Raw genomic sequence first — 25,636 nt, 5'->3', positions numbered from 1 at the left:
CCCGGCGAATGGCGTGTTTGCATGAACTGGTCAGCATCCCGGATCCTCCGACCTCAAAAAGAACAGCGAAGGCCTGGAAGATGGAGCCAAACGAGGAGGAGCGGCTCCTTGCCAAACCGGCCTTAGAGCAGGAGGGAATCCGCTTTCTCCAGAACACGGGTGAGCCGGTCGGAACCGTTGGAGGGATAACGAACAAACCACTCTTTACTATGCTCCGTCCTACAGAGGGGGCTGCGGGGCTGCGGGGTTGTGGTCGTGGCGGGGCGGGGTGGGGCGTGGCGGTATGGCGAGAGGTTGAGGGTAGGGGAGCTGGTGTAAAGTCTGGGGGCCCGCGCGCCCGACCCTCACCCCAGGGACCGTTAGTTCGTGCGGCGGCGTCTGCATAGTCTCCCCCCCCCCACCCCTCCCCTACTCCCAACCCCTGGAACTCGGCCTTCCCATGTCCCCGACAGCGATCTCAGAAGCACGATGCCAGGGACGCCGGGTCTTGTTCGTTAGGACACCCCTTGGACGCGCCCACCCAGCTTGGCTCGGGGTTCGAGGCAAGGGGCCCGAGGAGGCTCCTTGTGAAACCTCGGCCTCCTCCGCCGGGCGGACAAGTTGGAGGTGACGGTGCAGTCCTGTGCTTGCAGAGGATGAGTCTGGGTAAACATGCTGTTCTTCCCAGAACCAGGAGAGGAAGTCTCCCGGTTGAATGAAGCTCGAGGAGAGAAAGGGGGTCTTTCAACGTGAGGGGGGTGGGTGGGACTTGTCCGAAATAGAAGCAAACACAAAACCCACTACGTGTGAGTATGAGAAGCGACTCCATACTCTGACTCCCCCTCTCCCCCAGCAATCTCAGAGTTTGGGAAGCCTCTGGTGCAATGGTGTGACCCCCGAACCCCCTACCCCAGCCTGTGGCTTTCTGAAATGACATCGACTTTGTGTGTTATTCACGAATCCTTAGGTGGTTCATAGTATGAGACATGAGTCCCTTTTTATCCAGCCCTATTTATACTTGGGAGTGAGCCCCGGAGGAGCAGGGACTGTCATTTGCCCTTCTTTGGATCCCCCAGCACTCATATTGAGTGACTGGACCACCAAAACCCCATTTTATCTACTTGACTTGATACTTAAAAATTGTTTCTCACAACTCCTGCCAGTACTTGGACTTGTTCTGCATGAGTCATGGCAGTAGCAGTTGTGACACCTGGAGTTTGCTTATGTGGCCTTATGTTTCCTTTGCGGGAGAAGTCAGCTTGATGAGAAAGAGAGAAGGGGGGAGGGGAGGTTATAGGGAAGTGGGGGGGGAAGGAGAGAGAGAGAGAGAGAGAGGAAGAGAGGAGAGAGGAAGAGAGGGAGAGAGGGAGAGAAAGAGGGAACACCACTTCGAATATGGCTAATAACCTTTTTTTTCCCCTTTTTCTAGTGGGCTGGCTGCTTTCCAATTATGGCTGGTACCTTCTTTTCAGCTTGGTTATCCTCTACCTGATCTTTCAAAAGCTTTCCAGTAACTTCAGAGTCATGAGACAGAGAAGCTTGGATGCATCGATTGCATCTAATATAGGTCTGTAGTTGCAAATAAATAAGAAATATGAAAATAGAAGTGATATCCTGGACACCTAATTATTTTTTCAATTAGACATCTGATTGATGATGTTAAGATGGTGGTAGCTTTAAAAAGAAGAGTTGGAATTTACTTTAAATACATTTTGATGAATGTAATATTTCTTTTTTTATTCATCTGGGATTATAATTGTATGGTAGTTCTTGAATTTTCACCTTGGTAGTATGTTTTTCATAGTATATAACACTTCATAGTTGTTTTAGAAGTAGCTGTTTATAAGATTGATTAAAAATGGTTTCTAAAATTTCTCAAAAGAATGGTTCTAAGTCCTGTATATTTATTTATAGATATGTATCAAGGCTTAACAAATTTTGTTCTTTGGATCTGCGAGTCAGCTTCCAAATTTAGGAGCCATGTGAATTTTCTTGGCTTTTAAAGAAAGAGAGGCAACCTGTTGCTTGAAGGCATTGATATACAGTTTCCAGTCAAAGCTCAAATGATAGTCATCAGAGAGATCTGACTCAATTCGATTTACATTTGCTGGGTGTTTAAGCTTTACAGGGAAGCAAAAACTGTCTTTGTTAGGTGAAGTCTAGTGACCAGTAGGGATCCTTTACCTCTACCTTCTAAACCTGGAACCACTATAGTTGTTGTGGTTTTTAAAAAATATTTTAATATTTATTTAAAGTTTTGAGTTCCAAATTCTATCTCTCTCTCATTCACTGTTATAATTTTGACTGAGAACCCTAAGTTAACTCTTAACTGCTGCAGTTTGCATTACTGGCACATTGCTACAAACTACCATTTAAAAAAATTGTTATGCTTATTAAAATCATATGAACATGTACCCAATCTCAAAAGAAATTGTATCCAGATTTATTAGTTATTTTTTCTTTGCAACCTGACACTTGGATATATCCAGTACTAGGACACAGTTCTGAACTGTCAATTTGTGAATCATCTAGGATCAGTCTGATTATTTTAAAGTCACAGCCTTGTTTTGTTTTTTATTAAAGCTGATATTAAGCACCCAATTTGGCTCTGAGTAAATTTTGACTGTTTCCCCACAAATAAAGGACTATAATTTTGTATTTAAAAAATAAATTTTATTAATGTTTTTTGTTTTTTCTGCTTTGATTAGTTTTTTAAAAAGTATTTTGGAAAGATATCCATAGACTTTAACAGACTATGTAAGCAATCCATTACATAAAAACAATTAAGAACACCTGCTCTAAAGCAATATCTTTTTGTAATTCCTGACCTGAATTTCTTTCATAACTCTAAAACCCATGCTGTCCACATCTTTATCTCTTAGAATCCTTCACTTTTGCTCAGGTGATATATCCAGGAAGGTTTTCCTGATATACCCCTCTCCCCATCCTCTCATCATCAGAAAGTTTGTATTCTTTCCTCTCCTTCAAATAACATATCTCCATACCCCTCATATTACAGATAGAAAAACTGAAGCCCAGAAAGTTACTTGGTTCAAGGTCACTACAGGTAGTAAGTAGAACTAAATAAGAATTAAGGAAGAACTAGGATTCCATCCCTGGGTCTTCTACTTCCAAATCAAGAGCTTTTTTCCATTGAACTGCTGAATTTTAACAATAAAACAGCTTCCAAAATATAAGTATTCATAAGACTAAATACAAACTAGAACTGTGTGGAATAAACAGATTAATGGGGAATTACATTTTTTTACTTTTACATTTTCTTGTTATTTAAGGCACTGTCTTGCGATTCTTTTCCTGTCTTGATTTTCTAGAACCTGATGTCGTTGTTAAACAACAGGAAGCCTTAGCAGCTGCTCGTTTGAGAATGCAAGAAGAATTAAATGCACAAGCTGAAAAGTATAAAGAAAAATTAAAGCAGGTATAAAAGGTTGAAGCTAATAGGTTTGTGTGTGTGTGGCAGTTGGGGTTAAGTGACTTGCCCAGGGTCACACAGCTAGTAAGTGTTAAGTGTCTGAGGCCATATTTGAATTCAGGTCCTCCTGAATCCAGGGTTGGTGCTCTATCCACTTTGCCACCTAGCTACCCCTAGCTAATAGGCTTTTTAAAAAAACTTATTTCATATTTATATGTGTATTTGGGGTTACAGGGAAAGAGTAATTTTTCATTTTTTTACAAGAATTCTGGATAGTGGGAATCAATGAGTTGTGAGGTATAACAACAACCTTTCCATGTAGCATGACACATAACAGAATGTTCATTGCATATTTTGTTCTCTTATTACTAAAATATTTGTGTGCTGTCTCAAGGCTGTCTCAAGAATGTAAGCTTTGTACACATTGAGTGCCTTATATACATTCTCTTAGAGCAGGTACTGTTTTCAGCAACATACCTTGTTGGTTGATTTCAGAGTTGAATGCTAAGTATAGTTTGTCTTGCCTGATGCTACTTCTGTTGCCCATTCTTCATATGGTAGTTTAATTTAGCAGCAAAGAATGTTTCCATTATATATCAAATACTGTTACCGTGAGAATCTCTGTGTAACAGACTGTCTAAGCTTCAAAGTGCCACCTAACTGCAATTTTTTTACTCACCACATGATATAGATAGCAAGAGCTCCTTTGTAGAAGAGTTTTTTCATCTATTTTTAAAAAATAAACTATTAGTAATTTATTTTGTTTTTACATCATTTATGTTTGCCAAAATATCCTTCTCCCCACCCCTTCCAGAGAGCCATCTTTTATAATAAAGATAAAAAGAAAGTTTAGCAAAATTAACATTTTGAAAAAGTCTGACATTATATACAATGTTCCACAAAGAGGTCCCTCACCTCTACAAAAAAGAGTAGGAGCAGAAGTGTCTTTTATCTCTTCTTTGGAGCTAAGCCAGTTGTTATAATTTCCCACCTTTCAAGTTGTTCATTTCATTTACATTGTATAGATAGTCATTGTATAGATTGTTTTCCTGGTTCTAAGTCCTGTATATTTACCGATTCTTGGAAACCTTTCCATGCTTCTCTGTGTTCATTATATTCAATGTTTCTAACAACACATTAATATCCCATTACACTCATGTACTTTTAACTATTCCCCAGTCGATGGGCTTTATTTCAAGTTCTTTGCTACTAGAGAAAATGCCGCTATGAATATTTTGGTGTATTTGGGTCCTTTCTTTGGGCCTAGTAGTGCAATCTCTGGGACAAATGATATGGACATTTAAGTCCCTCTCTTCAATTAATCCCCAAAGTGCATTAGTGTGCCTAACCTTTTCCAGTGCTTCCAACATTGTCTTTCTATCTTTTGTCAAATTTTTCTGGGTGTGAGGTGAAACCTCAAAGTTGAACGACAATTTTAAACTGATTACTAAATGCAAAGGAAGAGACTGGAAATGTGGAAATTAGTCGTGTTGTTATATCAGTCTAGGCAGCTAATGATCATCACCTCTACTTTTATTAAACAGCTTCTATGTAAAAGGCACTGTATTAGGATACAAAGACAAAAGAAAAAATTGTCTCTATATTGAAAGAGCTTAAGTTTTACTACTCAATCACAGGAATGGAGAAGCCAAGAGGAAGTGTTGAGGCAGGGGGAAGGGTAAATGAGTTCTGTTTGAATCCCTTCCTCTCTACCCCTTACATCCAAGTAGAGCTATTCTGTAAGTAGTTCAAAATATGGTAATTCAAGAATTAGTGAAAAAGATGAAATAACAACTTTATGGTGGAGGAAATGAAGGAGAGAATTTTTTTTTTCAGGGAAGAGGAAAATTGGAAAACCCAAGCCATCTTAACACGTTTGCAGCTAAAATGGGAAAGAGGAATTGATAGAGCAGGATCCTGACCTGTAACATGCAGAAAGGGACAGGATCAAAGGTTGAAAACTGCCTTACTGAAGAATAGGGCAATTTCTTCTGAGACAGGTGGGAAGGCAAAAAGCATGGGTAAAGAAAAGCCTTGAGGTCAGTAAAGTTAAAAGGTAAGATCATCTAGTTATGTGAAAGGCAGAAGAGGATTTTGGTGCTTGAGATAAATGTTTTAGAACTTTATTTAAGGAGAAAGAGAGATTATCAGAGTTGTTCAAAAAGTCTTCTTGAGTAGCTGCAAGGGCCCAACTGAGGAACTATATAGCATATAGTTTTTATGGACTAAAAAAACCTAAAATCAAGTTTCAAGATTCTCCCCACTTATTCTCCGTTAGTAAATTATTGAAGTGACTGACCAAGGGTCAGAAGTAGATAAGGTAAAATTCAAATGGAGAAGGTAGATCAAGAAAACAGGGAAGGGTCCATGAACTGAAAGTGAAGGTACATGAAGGATTAGGAAAGGTGGAAATATGTGAGCTTGTGGTAAATGGGATTTTAGAAGTCAGAATTTTGAAGGAGGGGATTGGCAAAGTCTGAACCATGGCCTTGCTGATATGTGGCTATAGTAGGGGAGTAATGGAAGTTGTAGAAGTTGAGGTTGAAGAACTGTGAGGTCAGTGTATTTGAAGGGTCAAGAGTGAGGGGAGGTGAAGGAGATGCTAAACAAGTTGCTGAAGTGATTGAAGAAGGCTGTGGAGATAGGGCATTAACCTACATATTTGTAGATGGACTGCAGCAGAAATGGGGAGAAGTTGCATTGAATTTTTAAGGAGGGATATCTTTCGAATTCTGAATTCAACAAACACAGAATTTCCATAAAAGTAGAAGAGCAAGAGGCTTATGTGCAAAATCAAAAATCCATTACATACAGCTTGCTTGATTGTTTTAAGTATACACATGTATGTATTGTGTATATACACACACATAAATACACATTATATGTTATTTTTAAAGCTGTCATTCTTGTCTTTATTTCCCTCTGAACTTCCTTCTCTTCCTTTTTCTGAGTTGCTTCAATGAAACTATCTATCTACCTATCTTTATGTATATATTCATTATATATATGCAGATAGAGACACAGAGAGAGGAAGAGAGACAGAGAGCTAGCTCTTGAACTCCCTTCCCCTCATGAAAAAAAAATAGGAAAACATAGTCCTTGTAAAAAATAAGTATGGTTAAGTAAAATATATCTACATCTTTCTATTGTGCAAAAATCTTTTTTCACACCTTGTGTCCATCACCTCTCTGTCAGAAAATAGACAGCATCTGATTATAGTTATTAAGCCTTTCCAAATTTGTCCTTTTTATAAACAATGTGTTGTTATTATATAATTTTTTCTCCCGGTTCTGTGCACTTCACTATGCATTAATTTATACAAATACTCCCAAGTTTCTCTAAAACCATCTCTTCCCTTGTTTCTTGTGGCACAATAATATTCCATTGCACTCATATAATTTGTTCAGCTATTCTCCAGTTGATGGGCATCTGTTTGTTCCCAGTTTTTTTGCTACAACAGAAAGATGAGCAATAAATATTGTGTATATATATATAGATCTTTTACCCTCTTTCTTTTATCTCTTTGGGTTATAGGCCTAGTAGTGGTATTGATGAATCAGAAGGTATGCACAATTTGGTGACTTTTGGGGCGTAGTTTCAAATTGCTTTCCAGAATGACCAGACCAATTCATAATTTCACCAGCAGTGCACAAGTGTGCTTTTCTTCCCACTTGGAAGATGGTATCAAAGGTATGCATGATCTGGAAGGAAGCATCAGTAGGGTCAGGATGCTTGTTGTACATCATCCAGCGCCACTGAGGCTACAAGAAGTCTCCTCTAATGGAGCTGGTTGTGAAGACTGGAATCCTTAGGGGACAACCAATCTTTCATTAAATATAATTTAAAGGGGTACTGGAATGTTTGAAGAAGAGGAGTTCGTGTATAACAAATGAGAGGTCCCAAAGGGCACAGGAAGCAGACAGAACTATAGTAAATAGGGATGGCATGTCATATGCCTACTTATCTATGATGTGACAAGTGAAAAACCAGAGAGACAGAGTTTCTGGGTAATTAATAATCACTTTATTAATTAGGCTATTTAATCAACAATAAATTTATGGTCAGTGGTTTCTTTTGGTAACCAAAGACACTGGAGACACCGAATGCCTTAAATATTTTGTTGAAAGGGAATGCCCCTGACAAGTAAAAATCAACCCTGATGGGTGGACACTTTAATGATGAGTGGAGTTTGTCCTTTTGGGGGCTTAATCACAAAGACTCAGCTGCCTCCAGCAATCTAGACAGAGGAATCCATCTCCACCCAGACCACCCTGGTTGGTTTTCTTCTTCATGAGCTGAGTCACCCCAAATTCCAGTGGAGGGGTGCAAGGATTTAGGTTTATTTCCTAAGGGCAAGAATTCCCTTAGATTAGATTCTGTTTATACTCTAAATAGAAGTAAGGTCTCCTAGTTGGGTGGGATCCTGCCCAAGGAACAAGTTCCCTGAGTACCAGGGAAATCTCTATCAGTCATACCCTTCAGAGACTGACCTGCCTGCGGGGGCTGGTCCCTAAATGATGAAATAAAGAGAGAAAGCTTTAATCTCAATTAAATAATTGGTTGTTAATATATTAGCAAGATAATTACTTCTCTAAATGAGTAAAGTGGAAATAGTGGTAGAAGGTATGTCCATGATCCCTCTTTCCCCTGTGGTGTTTGGCATACTATTTCCCCAATAAAGAGGTTAGAGATTGGTTTGGTGGAAAGAAAATAGCATTCAGTTTCTTTAGATACCTTTTGTTTATATGACCTAAGGAAAAAATAAATGAACTCCCTATACATCAACTTTCCTCATCTGTAAAATTAGGAGATTGGATTTAGATGAACTTGTAGGTTCTTTCTCACTCTAAATCATATGAATCTTTAAATAGGTTTTGGGAAAAGGGGAGGGTTGATTCAAATCTGGCCTCGGTCAATTGCCAACTATTGTAACCTTGGGCAAGTCATTTAACCTCTGATTGCCCAGTGGTAAAATGAGGGTGTTAATAATAGCACTTACCTCCCTGGGTTGTTGTGAGAATCAAATGAGATAACATTTATAAGACACTTAACACTGTGCCTTGTACATAGTAGGTGCTATGTAAATTTTAGCTATTATTGTTATTTAGAGATGACACAGGGTCAGAACAAAATTGGCTTCTATCACCCTATGTCGTCTTCTATTATCTGAATACTAACTTGTTTAATAGAATGGGAATTTTTGCCCTGGTATAAATAGATAAAATAGTCACTTATAGCTGAAGTGTTGAAGTATAAAATATTATTTTAAGTCTCTTGAGGATGGTCCTGTAGAAATATTAGTTTCCTGAACCGTCTTGAAAAGCTACAAAGTACTCATTGAGACTCCCTAAAGAGTGCTTTTAGATCACCATTTCTGGGGAGGGAGGAAGATCACACCACTCTGGGATAAGATTGAAGTAACAAAAATGAAAATATCAGACCTTTGATCCAGGCTTTTCTGGATCATGAAAGATTTTTTTTCTAATTTTGAATTTGTGCCTTCCCTTCTAAATGAATATCAAGGAGAATACTGGAACAAAATGAAGCTGATGAAGGTGGTTTAATACTCTGAGACTTTAAAATATATTAAAAAGTAATTATCACAAAAACTTTCTAATACTTATCAAAATAGACATATATATATATATATATATATATATATATATATATATATATAATCACTGGAGTAGAAAAGATACCCAATTAAATTTATATAAAAGATTAACATTTGATAAATTCAAAGAAAATAAAAACTCAGACGTAGTAATCTCAAAGACAGAATATGTAGAGGCAACTTAAGGAGTAAAGGCCTCTCAGAAGCACATGGTAATTCAAACTGCAATACTGCAATACAAGAAAATTGCTCCAAACTTGAAAACAAAAGTGCCAAGCAAAAGAATTGGCAAAATATCTGGAAAATCAAAAAAAAAAACATCAAACACTTATTCTGCAAACTTCAAGATGCATAATGTTTAAATTTTAATAGTTCAATGACAGACAATAAATTATGTAAGCAAACAGGAGAAAGATCTTAAAACATAGGATATTTTTCTTAATTGTGGAGAGATAACTTTTTCTTTTTAACAAATGCAATTATTAGGGACAAGATAGACATTAAGATTTCTATTCAACACAAGAAGAGAATGGGGAAATATTTATGACCGAAAATATCTAACAAACAATTATATTAGAAATTCAAGGTAGCATGATTGATAGATATGAAAGGAGAATTTTCGAAGAGGACAAAATTGTTAGTAACTGAAAAATGCTCAATCCAGTGAGTCAAAGAGATAAAAATTAAAACAACTTGGACACATCACCACACAAACATCAAATTGGTAAAAAATTACTAAAAGCAATGAAATTATGTCAGTAAGGTTTTGAAGAAACAGGTAAATTTTGAGTTGGTAGAATTGCAAATTAGTAGAATCCTTTTAGAGGCTATTCTGCCAGTAAAAAGCAACAAAAATAATCATACCTTTTGTCCAGTAATTCCATTGTTGAGAATAGCATAAAATAACAAAAAGCTAACTGTTCAAAGATTTTTATAGCATCATTCTAGTTGTGTGTTTGTGTATTTATGTCTGTACATGTATACACATGTATGCATATAAAATAATCTAAATGTCTAAAAGTAGAGTATCAAATTAATTGTGACCAGCAAATGTGAGGAATATAACTAAATGTAGAAAGATTCATGATAAAATGCAAAAAGGAAAAGAGAACCAGAAGACTACACACTCTGACCATATTAAAAGAAAAGGGAGCAAATAATATTTCTGAGGGAGACTTAGTGATAGACTGAAATATTACAGTATTAAAATTAAATGTAAATAATTAACATTTAATTGTATTGATGTTCAATATTAATTTCGTGTCACTTTATAAAATGAAAGATGTAACATTAGAAGGGAGAAATATAATATCTGGCACTTAGATTTGAACAATCAGCTACAAGTTGTTCATTTGTCCTTCATTCTCAAAAAAGTCCATGACATTGGGGAAGTTATGTCAAGACTTGCAGTGAATTGGATTTAAGTGGGGAAGGGCTGTGCAAAGTCACCAGCCTCACTCTGTCCTCCAGAGCCATCTGAGTTCAGTGGCAGGATATATTTCAGGACAACTGGAGATGGCCCCAGAGGCAGAGCTACAAGTACAGTATCTACTTTAAAGTAGTTTATAAAAAAGTAAAGGGCTTTTTGTATGTAGCAAGTTCAATGTGAGTCAAGAGTATGATGTAGTGGCCACAACTGCTAATATTATATTCATTGGAATAATAAAAGTTATGTCTAGAATGAGGGAGACAGTAGTTCCATTGTATATTCCTCTGACCATGTCTGAAGTATTGGTCACACTCTGGGTACTTCATTTCAGAAGGGAAAGTGACAGGAGTGCATACAAATAAGTATACCAAAAATCTTAAAGGGATTTGAAATCTTAGTTAATTAGAAATGGTTAAAGGAACTGAGGACACTTAAGAGAAAATTTAGAGGGGGTCAAATATTTTAAGGATCTTCATGTGGGAGAGACTAGATTTGTTTTTCTTAGCCCCAGGAAAGCAAAGGATAGGGAACAGTACATTGAGACTGCAGGAGGTACTGTGGTATGGGTAGAAAGAATGCTGGATTTGAATGTGGGACCTATATTCAGTATCTGTAATTTGTCATTTCTTTCTTTCTATCTTTCTTTTTTTTGGTGGGGCAGTGAGGGTTAAGTGACTTGCCTAAGGTCACACAGCTAGGAGGTGTCGTGTCTGAGGTTGGATTTGAACTCAGGTCCTCCTGAATCCAGGGCTGGTGCTTTATCTACTGTGCCACCTAGCTGCCCCCTATTTGTCATTTATTTATTTCTATGTGACTTTGGGTTGATCATTTAACCTCTGTAGTTCTCAGCTTTCTCATCTATAAAATGAAAGGAGTAGACTAAAATGACTCCCTGAGATATTTGTCAACTCTATATCTGGGATCCTATGAGACAATGAGACAGACTTGAACTCAGCAGAAGGAAAATATTTCCTAAAATATCAATTAAGAATTTCCAAAAATTGAATGAAGTGATAGGTTCTTCATCATTGAACATGTTAAAAGGAAACAGGGCAGCTATTTCTTGGAAATGTAGGCAGAATTCATACTTTGGGTAGAAGTTTGTCTAGGTTACCTGGAGTTCCTTCCAACAATACCCTCCAAAAATGTTAAAATATGAGCCACTTGCCACTGGGGCCTTTTTCAGAAGTAAAATGGAAATAATAGTGAAGTTCAAAGGGTTAAAGTGCATTTATTAGACTACCACTATACTGAAAAGACAGTAAGTCCTATCTGGTTTTGTAAATGGTTTTCACTCTTTAAAAAAACATAATTTTGGTTATGTTGAAGCTGAAAAATGCCATTATGGAATAAGGATTGCATTTTATATTTAAATTGCACAGTGCACCTAACATTTTGAGAAGAGTTTTACCAATATTTCACAGAGAACTATGAACTATATTGCTATCTAGTTGTTTTTTTTTTTTTTTTGGTGAGGCAATTGGGGTTAAGTGACTTGCCCAGGGTCACACAGCTAGTAAGTGTTAAGTGTCTGAGGCCGGATTTGAACTCAGGTACTCCTGGCTCCAGGGCCGGTGCTCTATCCACTGCGCCACCTAGCTGCCCCGCTATCTAGTTTTATAGTGTTCTTTTTATGTTATCTAATCATGAAATAATTTTTATGAGGAAGGTTTGAGTTATAAAAAACTTGTCAAGTGTTTTTAGGATAATGCTGCTAGAACTATACATATGTACATATACACACACAACGTGTGTATAGTCTAATGATTACCATATTTAATCCTTAGCTTGAAGAGGAGAAAAGAAGACAGAAGATAGAGATGTGGGAAAGCATGCAAGAAGGAAAAAGCTATAAAGGAAATTCTAAAAAGTGGTCAGAGGTGACAAACTTTATCCTGTATTTTCACATTTTAAGTCAATTATTTTTAAAATCAGATTTTAAAATTACTTATAAAAAACATATTTGTTTTATATGTCAACAGCAGAAACCTGAACCTGGTTCTTCCAGTTCTTCATCTGTACCAAAGCCTAAACCTGACAGAAAGCCTTTGCGGGGAAGTGGTAAGCACCAACTAAATTGTTTTGTTGGTGACTTAAAAGAAGCAATTGTTTCAGTCTTGGATGTATTTAATAAAGGAAACAGATTGTTTTATGTTTAAATGGACTTTGGGGCTCATAAACTAATAGAAAAATTGGTCTGAAGGAACAGTCATTCAAAACCACACTCAAAAACTAGACAACTGCAGCTTTCAGACTCTGAAACCAGTGAATTAGAAGCCAAGAAGGGAGATCAAAATTATTCTATTTGGCCTTTTTTGAACTCAGCAATAATAAGTGGCCTAAGAAGCTCAAATGAGTTTGGCGGGAAAATTTTTTAAAAATTCTAATAGGTTTGTGGATACAGAGCCACAAGAGATCTCACTTTACAAATGAGGAAGCCAAGGTCCAGAGACCACTAAGAAGCCACTAAGTGGCTTGCCCAAGGTCACAAAGGTAGTAAGTGTCACTGGCAGGATTTGAATTGAAATCTTCTGACTTTGAGGCCAGTGGCCTTTCTACTACACCACAAGTGTCATTCTATAAAATTTTAAACTCCTAACTCATTATATGGTTTATACTGAATTTTTCTTTTTTTGCTCAATTTGACATTGTCATATTTCATTTTATAGTCTCCATTTTTTATGTGTTAGATTCTTGTTGCAGAACAGTTCTTTGAGGGTGGGACTCTAGACATGACATTTCTTTTCATAGGACATGAGAGATGAGTGTGCATTTTGCAGGACATGTAGTTTTGTAATTATAAAATTTCTGCTATATTAGTTACAGTAACACAGTATGTTAACATGGAAAATATAATGAGCCTTAGGGGAAAATGACAAATTGCAAATCACATGATTTGTGATGGTTGTATCAAAAAGCTATTTTAGACAATTTGTTGGCTAAGGGGTGGAGGGTAAAAAGAAGGGGGGATCTATGTACCATTCTGCTGAACTTAAAAAAAATTAATATTTTATTTCCCCCCCCAATTACATGTAAAAACAATTTTAACATTCTATTTTTTTTTTCAAATTTTGAGTTCCAAATTCTCTCCCTCCTGTCTCTCCCTTTGCCTCTCCCCTCCATTAAGAGGGCAAGCAACTTTACTTAGGTTATCCATGTATAGTCATTCTCCTGAACTTTCTAAAGTAATCAAAACTAATTAACCTAAAGAAGAGGAAAGAGGAAGGATGAGAGGAAAATTTTTATCTGTGTCAGATGTTAATGGATGGGGAAAATGTAAGGATTGTGTAAAAAGGTGAAGCCGAGAAACAAATCTGAGACTTGAAGGTCAGCTAACAAAGTATCCATTTGAGTCCAGATCCTCTGATTCCAAATCTAGTACTTGTTATACTGTATTACCCTGCCTCCAACTCATCAAATTAGATGACTTGTGATTCATGCAGACATAAATGATTTTGCCAGAAGGAACCCAGAAAGTAGTGCCAAAGATTATGAAGTCTTGGGCAAGGAGCTGAAGACTTAGGACACAAGTGGTTTTTGTCACTGCTGCCCACTGAAAATAAGTTGTTCAGAGGAGAAAAACAGATTTGGGAAGTGAGCAGCTGATTATGAAGATGGTATCTGAGAACAGGATTTCTAGGTCATTGCTTATAACAGCAATGACAAGCTTCAGGCCAGGGGTGGAATGCATCTAAGAAGTGCTGCTAATTTGTCTGGAATCCTAAAAAAATCTAACAAGAACTTTAAAGTGAAAGGAAGGAGAAAGAAATATGCTTGTATGTATAACTGCTTATGTGTGTAAAAAGATACCAAAGATAGTGTAGGAACACCTTACTGTGTAGGAAAAGAATAGCATTTGAGACATTCAGTTTCTCAGGAGATAGAATCTGAGAAAGGAGCCAGTAATAAAACCCAGTTGCTTCTATATGCATATACACAAATGTACACTTTAAGTAACAAGTTAAACTAAAGAATCTAACACAAGGAGACAAAGTTGATCTTATAGAAATCTCACAGAGACTTGATGAGGTCTTGTTATTTAAATGTTGCAAAGGTATATACCAAATTCAGACGAAATAGTTAACTAAATGATAGGGGAGGGGGTAGCATTGAAAATTGTCAACTGGATCAGAACCAGCCTCTAACCTGAGGATGGCCAGAACCAAACAGTGCAGGCTAGAGACAGGTGAGTCAGGAATTAATCAGAAGGTTTAATTTAAAAGTGAAGGAAATGACTTGCAAGCAAGGATAGGCTATAGACACAGGTATCGGGCCCTGGACTCCAGTAGGGGGAGCCGAGGCAGTGTGGGGAGATCTCAATACTTATAACAATGGTTACACAGTGTGCTACAGCCATAGCACAAATAACTATTGCTAAGGTTACTGATTGAATTGGTTGATGTAATTATTTTTTTTAATAGCCTTTATTTTCTTTCAACAAACATTTATTTTATTTTCCATTTACATGTAAGGTAGTTTTCAACATTCATTTTCATAAGATTTAGAGTACTAAATTTTTCTCCCTCCCTTTCCTCCCCCTTCCACAAGATCACAATCAGGTTATATATGTACAATCCACAAGTGTTCTTTTTATCAGTTCTTTCTTTAGGGGTGCATAGTAAGCTTCCTCATTAGTTCCTTGGCATTGTCTTGGATCATTGCACTGCTGAGAGTAGTTAAGTCATTCACAATTACTCATTAAATAATACTGCTGTCACTCCGCACAATGTCCTCTCAGCTCTGCTCACTTCACTATACATTGATGTTCATTAGTCTTTCAAGGTTTTTTGGGGATCATCCTGTTTGTCATTTCCTGTAGCACAAGTCCATTCCACTACAAAGCTTTTTCCATCATTCCTCAATTAATGGACATTCCCTTGATTCTCAATTCTTGGCCTCTACCAAGAGTTACTATAAATATTTTGGTACAATTTTTCCCCCTTTTCTCTTTTTCATGATTACTATTGTTAACTGTTTCCCTTTCATCCTATTCCCTTCCCCATGATATTTATTCCATTATCCATCTTCTTTCATCCTATCACTCTTCAAAAGGGATTTGCGTCTGTCTGTCCCCTTCCCCACTCTGCCCTTCCTTCTTTTGCCCCTCTCTCTTTATCCCTTTCCCCTCCTATTTTCCTGCAGGGTTAGACAGATTACTCCATCCAATTGAGTGTGTATATTATTCCCTCCTTGAGCCAATTCTAATGAGATTGAGGTCTTAGAGCCAATTTTGATGAGTGTTAGGCTCATTTACTGCCCAGATTAAATAGATTACTCCACCCAGTTAGGTGTGTCTATTAGTCCCTCCTTGAGGCAGCTCTGATGAGTTTAAGATCTTTGAACCTTTTCTGATGAGTGTAAAATTCATTTACTGCCCTGCTCCTCTCCCATCTCTTCCCCCACTCCATAAGCCTTTTCCTGTTACTTTCATGTAGGATTTCGCTTCTGCCCTTCCCCCTCCCCCAGTGAATTCCCTTCACCCCTCAATTTAACCCTAAAGATGTTATCATCTAGCTAAGTGACACAGTGGACAAATCATCACCCCTGGATCCAGGGGGATCCCAGCCAAAACCTAGCCTCAGAACAAGACAGTTGCCCGCTGTACAACCCCAGGTATATCCCCCAGCTCCAATTTTTTTTTTTTATGGTTCTCTAGGGTCTTGTATTTGAAAGTCAAATTTGCCATTCAGTTCAAGTCTTTTCATCACAAATATCTGAGAGTCTTCTTTTTCATTAAAGTCCCATTTTTTCCACTGAAATAGGTAGGTGATTCTTGGTTGAAATCCCATTTCCTTTGCCCTTTGGAATATCATATTCCATGCCCTCCGGTCCTTTAATGTAGAAGCTGCTAGATCTTGTGCTATCCTGACTGGGGCTCCACAGTACTTGAATTCTTTCTTTTTAGCAGCTTGCAATATTTTCTCCTTGACCTGAGAGCTCTGGAATTTGGCTATAATATTCCTAGGAGTTTTCTTTTGGGGATCTCTTTCTGGAGGTGATTGGTAGATTCTTTCAATTTCTATTTTAGCTTCTTCTTCTAGAATTTCAGGGCAATTTTCCCTGAGAATATCTTGGAAGATGGTGTCTAAGCTCTTTCCTTTATCATGGTTTTCAGGTAGACCAATAATTTTCAAATTATCTCTCCTGGACCTATTTTCCAGGTCGGCAGTTTTTCCCAGAAGATATTTCACATTGCCCTCTATTTTTTTATTCATTTGGATTTGCTTTATTGTGTCTTGGTTTCTCATAAAGTCACTGGCTTCCATTTGTTCAATCCTAATTCTTAGGCAATTATTTTCATCAGAGAGCTTTTGTACCTCCTTTTCCATTTGACTTTTCAAGCTGTTGACTTTTTTCTCATGTCTTTCCTGCATCACCCTCATTTCTCTTTCCATTTTTTCCTCTATCTCTCTAATTTTATCTTCAAAGTCCTTTTTGAGCACCTCTATGGCCTGAGACCAATTCATATTTTTCTTGGAAGCTTTAGATATAGGGGCCCTGATGTTGACATCTTCCTCTGAGGGTGCCCCTTGGTCTTCCTTGTTACTGAAGAAACTTTCTATGGTCCTCACCTTTCTCTGTCGGCTCATCTTGCCTTTCTTTTACTAGACTTTTAGCTCCTTAAAGTGGGGCACTGTTTCCAGACTGCAGTATCTCAAGCTTAAGAAGTCCCAGGTGGTATGATTTAAGGAGAATCAGGTTCTTCCCTCGCCCGTCCTGGTCATAGATAACCCCAGACCAACTTGCCAATCAACCAGATTTGTGTGTTGTGGTTGTTAGCTCCGACGAGCCTGTGCCCCTCCCCAACCTGGGCCACTTCTACTCGAGCCTCTCACCTGGTTCTCAGTAGGGGTGTAAAATCCAAGTTCTGCCTTAGCACCAGCATAGACACCTGTAGTCTCTCCCTTGCCCAGGGCTCAGCCCACTCACCAGACTGTGAGCTTAGTTCCAGATGCCATTGGTGCTTCAGCTGATTCAGAGGCTCTGGGGGTCTCCTTCTCTGGTAAGGACTTCCTGAGACTGGATCTGTGTCAGGGTGACTGTGGGGTGGGGCCCGACTCCTGTATCAGCACAGCAGCTCCCTCCTTCTGACCTTTCAAGCCGTTCTTGGTTAGAAGATGATTTCAGCACATTCTTCTGTGAGTTTTGCTGCTCCGGGCATTTTCCTATGACCTTATTTGGATGTTTTTTGGAGTGATCGTGTCATGAGTTCGGGAGCTCACTCGGTTGATGTAATTATTAAGCCACTGCCACTGATCTTTGAAAGACTGGGGAAAATAGTAAACTTCAGGACTAAAGAAATGCACATATTGTCCTATTTTTCAGAATCTAGAACAGAATTTACTCTAGGCTATAAGCTAATGAGCTTGGCATAGGTTCTGGGTAAAATTTTAGCATGTGTTATTAAAGAGATGGTTGACAGTCTTACTAAAGGAATAGGTAAACTTAGATTTTAGCCAGATGTTTGACAGTATTTTGGGGGAAAGATAGCAGAAATTTGTGCTAAATAATAACCATTAGGTGAATTAAGACCTGGTGGAATGTGCAAGTTGAAAAAGCAGTTTTTAATGGTTTAAGGCCAACCTAGAATGAGGTGTACAGTGGAATGTCATGGGATCCATGGTTGGTCCTGTGCTACTGAACTGTTTTTTCAGTGACTTAGATAAAGACATAGATAGCACACTCAATCATATTTACAAATGACATAAAGCTGAGATGGAACAAATGACCTGGGATGCTGAAAAAAATTTAGAATTCAAAAAAAGCCCAAAACTTGACAGACTGAAATTGAGCCAAATGTAATAAGATGAAATATAAGTAGAATTAATATAATTTTTTTTTACTGGGTTCAGAAATTCAGCTTCCCATAAGAGAAGGCATAGCTAGACAGCAGTTCATCTAAAAAAGATCTAGGGATATTTGTGGATTGCAAATTCAGTATGAGTCAGCAGTGTGATTATGGCAACCAAGATACAATTTCAGGCTACATTAAAAGTCATTACTTTTAGGAAAAAGGAAATAATCATTCCAGTGTCTTCAGTTTTGGTCAGCCACATGTAAAGCATTTTTTTTCCTTTCTGAGTGCCACATTTTAGAAAGGACATTAAAGCTGGAGATTTCTTGGAGGAAGTTGATGGTCAAGTCTTTGCTATGTGAGGATCGACTGAAGGGTCGTAGGTTTACCCTGGGGAAAAGAAAGGCTGTCATGTAGAAGACTGATTAGACTTGTTTAGATTTGGCCCAAGAAGCCAAAACTATTAGCAGAATTATACTAAAGGGGAGTGGGCTGTTTATGGAGGTAGTGGTTTTATTCTCATTGGAGGTTACTGGATGATCTCTGGGGTGTTTTTCAGGCATGAATTAGACCAAATGACTACAGAGGCCCCTTCCATCACTGAAATTACATTATTTTTGTGATGCTGTAAATGGGTCAGTTTGGGTTGATAGAGGTATTACTTCAAAGGGTGTTCACTCTTCACTTTGGCCACTCATCTACAAAAAAATTTTTTTTCCCCTCCTTGGTAGTGAATGAATTAGGGAAAGTGAAGTCTTTTCACTACTTAATTTGTGTGTGTGTGTGTGTCCTATATTAAGTTACGTTTGCTGCTGACTTTCAAAGATAACTGCAGATTGATTGTTCTAGTGATAATTTTCTTTGTCATTCTAGGTTATAACCCTTTGTCTGGAGAAGGAGGTGGAACATGTTCATGGAGACCAGGACGTAGAGGACCCTCATCTGGTGGATGAGGTTAAGAATCTTGCTTATGTCTCTTGACATTAGCAAGATAAATTTTAGCCCACTATGCAGCTGCCTAGCGTATGCTTTTCACAGTGACGACTTAAGGGGAAGTGGCATTTAGTTCAGTTACTATAAATGTAAATTCATTTAAGAGTTGGAGGCAATAAAAGTTATAAATAATGCCAATAGGATAGGATTTAGGGAGTGTTATATGTGGCATTGTTTTAGTTTAGCACATTTTAAAAATTATTTAAAATAATTTCTTGTTGGCTGATCACAGATGGAATATAGTTTTTCAGTTGGTAATTAATAATCTTTCTAGAAAAGCCTCATCATGATATTTTAATCATTTGAACGTCTATGACTGTAGATGAGTCTCTGTGACAGGCTGCGCAGAATGATGTCTTCCTTATAAATGGTGAACTCACCAGTGAGGATTACTGATGATAGATAGTTGGTGGTGTTTTTTTCTATATATTCATTTTTATGCACAGAACTTTGTAAAATACTGTAAATATTAAAAATGCAAAGAGCCTTTCTCAGCATGTTTTTTTATTAAACTAGACATGATGCAATGGAAAGAACTCCAGCTCTGGAATCAGATGACTTGGGTTCACATTCTGCCTTCTGACATTTACTAAATGAAGGGGTTGAAACACCTTTCCAGCTCAAGAACTATGAATTTTATAAATATTTTCATCTTCATACTTTGATTCTTCATCTCCCTACTATATCTTACCAGACCCAGCACAGGTAACGTGTAGGAATTTAGAAAAATGTGGACCTTGGGTTTTGTCTAAGCTTCTCTTCTGTTTTGTTTTTAGAGCAAAATCCAGCATATTTTTGAGCAAAATTGTGGATTTCTAAAGTATCTTTTCTTTTTTTGTACTCCTATGTTATAGTTCTTCTTGGCCAATTATCAAGGATAGTATGAAGGAATAGAGAAATGGCTGTCTTTAAATTAGCAGTAATTAGATTATAATTGTAAATTATTATAAGAAAATAAATTTGAAAGGCATATGTATATTATACTTAAGTACTTCCCTGGAGATGTATTGGCATGTGCATCCTTTGTACCAGAGAAAATTATTCATATCCACCCATCCTGATGTATTTTTCTGTGAATCATCTGTAGTGAATGTGGTAGTATAATAGAGGCCTTCCCCTGGCCAATGAGGTACTTCAGCTGTCTACCTTTTATATTGAATTCTTCTTGAATGAATGAATGAAGAACATTTATTACATACTATTACTTATCAAGTACTGGGAATACAAATGGAAAATCTAGACAATTGCTGACCTCAAGAAGCTTATATTCTAGTGGGGAAGACAACACATAGAGAAGAATTAAGGTTTGAAAAGTCACCAGGATGATGGTTAATACACCACCTCTTCTGCTCACTTTCCCTTTGGTTTATCTAAATTTTGATTCTTCTGAAATAGTGGTATTCAGTGATTCACAGCCATGTGTATAGCACCACTGAGAGAATATTAGTAGGAAAAAAAGATGGACAAAATATGATTTGGGGTTATTGAAAGCACTGCATAGTTTCCTAAACGTAATCAACTAAGTTCTAAACCCCTCTTAAAGTGCCTAGACTGGCATCAGAACCAGTGGATAAGAGGGATGGATGGCCTTGGAACCAGGGACACCGAAGTTCAAGTCCTGCCTCTGCTATGTACCAGCTGTGTGACTTGGAGCAAGTCACTTAACCTCTCAGGGCTCTGGGCAGCTCTCTTGTTGACCTGTGTTGGTAGAGGGAGTTTCTTCACCTGAAAGTTCCCATACCAGTGAAATCACAGGTCCAGTCCCTGTTTCCTATTACACACACACACACACACACACACACACACAATCTAAGAATGAATAAATAATTATCTGAATGAGGAAAGGGTAATTTTTTTTTCAAGTGAGGCAGTTGGGGTTAAGTGATTTGCCCAGGGTCACACAGCTAGGAAGTGTTAAGTGTCTGAGGCCAGATTTGAACTCAGGTCCTCCTGACTCCAGGGCTGGTGCTCTATCCACTGCACCACCTAGCCGCCCCAAGGGTAATTCTTGTCTGGAGCTGAGGTCTGAGTTGGGAAGACAGTAAGTAAGTGGACAGAGTATCTGCAAAATGCTAAAGAATAAAAATGGATGACAGAGCAGGGTTTAAAGGCCAGGGCAGCCATTCTAGGTTAAGGAAACAAACATTGTGGGAGCTGATCATTTGGTTCAACCTGTTTCTCAGAGCTTCATTTTTTAAAAAATACTTCAACTTGCATTCTCTGCCTTTGCCTAGTACCAGCATGACAGTATAATTGTGCTTAGAGTTTACCAAGCTTCTTGTTTTAGCCCCACCTCAAGCTTAGAAAAAATTTCTGTGAACCCTCACCCTTCAGCCTGTGAGGTGGTGTTGACGGTTTCTGACAGTTCCTGTGGTATATGCTAGCTCCCATATTTACTTCTTAATCCTTCAGCCCTACCAATACACCAGGCAGTAAAGAGGACTCCAAATCCTCCCTGCATCAAGTATACCCTAAACAAATTCTTCTTATACATTGACAGTCAGCCATGTTGGATTCAGAGGGTGGATTGCAGTGGAGGTGCCAAGAATAGGAGAATACAAGATAACTGTGTAGTGAAGAGGATATCCATAGGTGGTAGGTCACCAATGATAGTCCGTGGTGAATGAATTATGTGACTATATCACAATCATCTGTTTCCACCAAGATCTCAGAAATCTAGCCACAGAGAACCAGTTGCACACTAAAGTAAGGGTTCTCAAACCTTTTTTTATTACGCACAGTATTTTTTGTCAAAAGGAATTTCAGTAGTTGGCAACAAAGAATGATTCTCAGGCATTCAAGACTCCAGATCCATCATCTACCCTGACCTGGTCCTTAGGATTTCTGTGTCTCTCATCTTCCTTGTTCCCCCACTGACCCCCTTTTCATTAGTTTCCCAGGACTTACTGTGGAGGAGGTGGTATCCTAGTCCTAATTGAAACTCAAAAGCATACTAATATGCTTCTGTACACACTTTGAGAACCACTGCACTAGAGGGTATGTTCTCAGGGGGTTTGAACAACAGAAATGTATTGATCTATCAGAGGTCCTCATACCTGTACACCCATAGCTTATAATATTTAGGACAATCTGTGGAAGCTAGTGCTAGTGTCTCTGTTGACACTGTTCAAATAACAATGAATATGGGAAGGTGGGGGGCTTTGAAGATTTTGGTTGTTGCCACCACATATAACTTTGCTGCCTCTATCATCTTGAGCTCTGAAATTACTGTCTAATGATAAATGTTTTCATTTCTCTCTTTGCCCCACTCTTCCTAAACTTAATCTCATCATAACCTCTCATCCCTGTATCCTTGTCCTAGTCTATTGCTCCTGCTTTTGCCTCACTTTTTCCCCTTCACAGTTGACTGACCATATTATTCAACTCTTTAATATCCTCTTCCCTTGAATTCCTTGTCCCCATGTCTTTTCCCCACTCCTTTGCCAATGCCAACTTTGTTTTTTTCCTAACATGTCTTCTCTACACCTGCCTTGAACTTGGAGTTAAGCAAATAGAATATTGGTAGAGAAAGTCACATAACCCTGCTGACTCTATTACATTCCTTTTTTAAAAAATGCTTCCCCCTCCCCCCAACTAGAAGTGTATATAGAGGAGATCCAGGTGTGGAGGGATAGATTCACATGGTAGAAGGAAGAAGGAGAGGAACTACTGAAAAAATTATGAAGAGAATAATAACTGACCTATATCCCCAATTTCCCTTATAAGAATTTATATATGAATCATTGGCAACGTTGATGAGGCTGTTGGCAGGAAATAGGTATGCTTTCACAAATACAGTAGTATTCTACAGTGGAACATATCTTTTCATATTATAATCTTAAAAAAAATTTTTAAACTATAGTTTTATTACTTGACAGTCAACCAGCATTTATAAAATACTGTGTGCCCAGTTCTAGTATTTCTTCTGAACTTTAATACATTTTGCCATACCTTTCTATTATGGGCAAGTTTATTTTATTAACTTTCACAATGTTAACATTTTTTTCCTTTCATGTGTGAGATTTAAAATTGGATACAAGAGCATTAAACTCCCTTTTAACCTTTCCCTTATTTATCTCCCAGACCAGTAAGTGGAAGAAGCCTCTGATCTTTACTTAGAGCTTTCATTGTTTGGGAATTACAAGGTGATGTTGATTAGAGAGATAGGAAAGTAGAAATACAAACAAATAGTCTTAGATCTAAGCTTAGTCTATATTCCATATAGAACTCACCAAAAACCCAAGGCCACTTCTGAGGCTGAGAACCTCGTCAAGCACGTGCTGTTATGGAGAACCAGGCCCAGTCGAACCTCAGTCAGCGTCTGTGTGTGCAGAGCAACCAGCAGGCAAAGAGAGCAGAAAAAGACCTCACTCCCATTCTCTCCTTGCCTTTTAAGCTCACACCCCGGAAGTGGAGTGCTTAGCAGAGGGACTGGCGGTTCGTCTCGGTCTCCTCCCCAAAAGGGTGGTCCTTCACAAGAAACTGGCGTCTTTCAGCTATCGCTAACTGACTGTTAAAAAAACTTTCATTTTTTTACCACACGTGAAATCATGATTTATTTAAATTCAGCATTAGGTTGTTTTTTTCCTGTTTGTACTGCTTGGAATACTTCCATTCCTTATACTTTCCCAGTCAAAACCCAAATCATTGAATCTTATTCCATTCCCCTTCCTCACCAAATAATTAGACCTCTATAGCTATACTCTGTTTTGCTTAAGACATTCCCTTTCCAAATTCCCACCTTCTGGGCCATACACCTCACCTTCTATTTCCTATTCCTAGCACCCTCCAGTATTCATTTTATTATAGTTCTACTAGTTTAGTTTTAGCCTTCCCTTGTCAGTGTACAAAGTGTAGTTTGTGAATCTCCTATTATCCCCCCTCATGTCCCACCAATATGTTTAAATTACTTTCACTTGTGGTACCCCATTTTTGAGAAATATAAATTTCCTCCCTTCTCCTAGAGCACTTAAAAAAAAATACCTAAGCTCAGGTCTTGTCCCTTTTTCCTCCATAACTCTTAGATAAGGAATTGCTCCCAAATTCTAATTTTTTAAAAATTTCCCTTCTCATTGTTTGTGAGTTTGTGAATGATTCTGACTAGGGTTACTTGGTTATGTGATCTGTCTCTACTGCTTGTAATATTTTCTGTCTCACTTAGGAGCCCTATAACTTAGCAACTATGTATTTTGTGTAATTAAATCAGGTTCCTGTCTGATGACATCCTATTGATTCTATTCATGAATACTTTGCCTTTTTGGTTCTACTTTTGGGCCATTTTTCTTTTATGATTTCCTTAGATATGGTATTCAGATATTTTTGTTTCATTTTTCTTGGAGGCTAATCATCCTTAGATTGTCAGTCCATTCTATGGAGTCAGTTGCATTGATTGTAGAGACCTCACACATTTTTCAAATTTTTGTGTCATTTACCTTTGTTCCAAAAATTATTGTATTGTGGGGGGTTTTTTGTTCTATATTTTTCTTGTTCTTCAAGGTGTCCAGTTTCTTTTTTTCCAGTCCTAAGCTGTCAGTTCTTTTTATTAAGTATTCTAATTTTACTCTTTATCTCTTCCATTATTTTTTTAGGTCTTCCAAACATTCTCAGTGTTTTTATGGCCATTCCATTATCCTTTCTGGAGTTTTAGTTGTGGTTATTATAAAATTGTTTTCTTATTCTGAAGGTTTTTCTAGAAGTGTGGTAGACATTCTTCTACTCTGTATTATTTCCATATGTTTTGAGGTTATGGGGGGTGGGGATTGAGCTTTGATACCACTCAGACTTAATATTATTGGAAGTCCTCCTTCCTGAACTTCTATCTAATATAGCCACCTATCTGCTAGATACTTCCAGAGCATCCCAAACTTGGCATGTCCAAAATAGACATTCCCCTACAAACCTACTCCATACTCTTGAGAGCACCACCATCCTTCTAGTCACCCGAGTTTACAATCTTGGGATCAACCTTGATACTTGAAACATGTATTAAATGCCAACTCTATGTTGGACATTGTGCTAAATGTTGAACATACAAAGCATGTATCAAGAGGTACAAAGAATGAAACAGTCCCTACAAAAAAGAACTTACATTCTAATAGAAGAGGCAACAGAGACATATACAACATGCATTTAAAGTGAATAAGGACAAATAAATTCAGAATAGTTAACTACAAGGTAGCATGGAAAGGAGGGAACTAGCAAATGGACGGGTCAAGAAAGACTACACAGAAAATGGCTTTTGAGCTATTAAATGAATAAGACCTCATGAGGCAGAGGTAAAGACTGTATTTTAGGTATGTGGGGACAACCAGTTACATCTTGAAGGGAGGTAGAGGTTCTAATTGGCAAAAGGAAAATGGGAGAGCATTCCAGGCATGGGAGACAGTTTGCGCT

The 25,636-nt window shown here is 37.9% G+C and overlaps 1 protein-coding gene across 2 annotated transcripts; it reads left to right on the top strand.

The window, feature by feature from the left end:
- SELENOS (selenoprotein S) lies at window positions 1-19,733 on the top strand. Of its 2 annotated transcripts, none has more exons than XM_043989930.1 (6): window positions 1-159; window positions 1,409-1,546; window positions 3,312-3,418; window positions 12,243-12,335; window positions 12,441-12,516; window positions 19,124-19,733. In XM_043989930.1, exons 1-6 carry the CDS (start codon window positions 9-11, stop codon window positions 19,201-19,203), a joined length of 645 nt encoding a protein of 214 aa, XP_043845865.1. In that variant the 5' UTR covers window positions 1-8; the 3' UTR covers window positions 19,204-19,733. The 2 variants fall into 2 exon arrangements, with proteins under 2 accessions (XP_043845865.1, XP_043845864.1); XM_043989929.1 differs by having other exon boundaries at window positions 12,438-12,516.
- Window positions 19,734-25,636: the final 5,903 nt, after the last annotated feature.

This window comes from Dromiciops gliroides, chromosome 2 (genome assembly GCF_019393635.1).
Source record: "Dromiciops gliroides isolate mDroGli1 chromosome 2, mDroGli1.pri, whole genome shotgun sequence".
NCBI lineage: Eukaryota > Metazoa > Chordata > Mammalia > Microbiotheria > Microbiotheriidae > Dromiciops > Dromiciops gliroides.
This window is presented reverse-complemented; position numbering and strand designations above follow the sequence as displayed.

Coding starts and splice junctions, on each gene's coding strand:
- SELENOS (XM_043989929.1), top strand. CDS start 9: ATGGCGTGTTTGCATGAACTGGTCAGCATCCCGGATCCTCCGACCTCA. Junction 1,547..3,311: donor ATCGATTGCATCTAATATAG/GTCTGTAGTTGC, acceptor TTGATTTTCTAG/AACCTGATGTCGTTGTTAAA. Junction 12,336..12,437: donor ATTCTAAAAAGTGGTCAGAG/GTGACAAACTTT, acceptor ATATGTCAACAG/CAGAAACCTGAACCTGGTTC.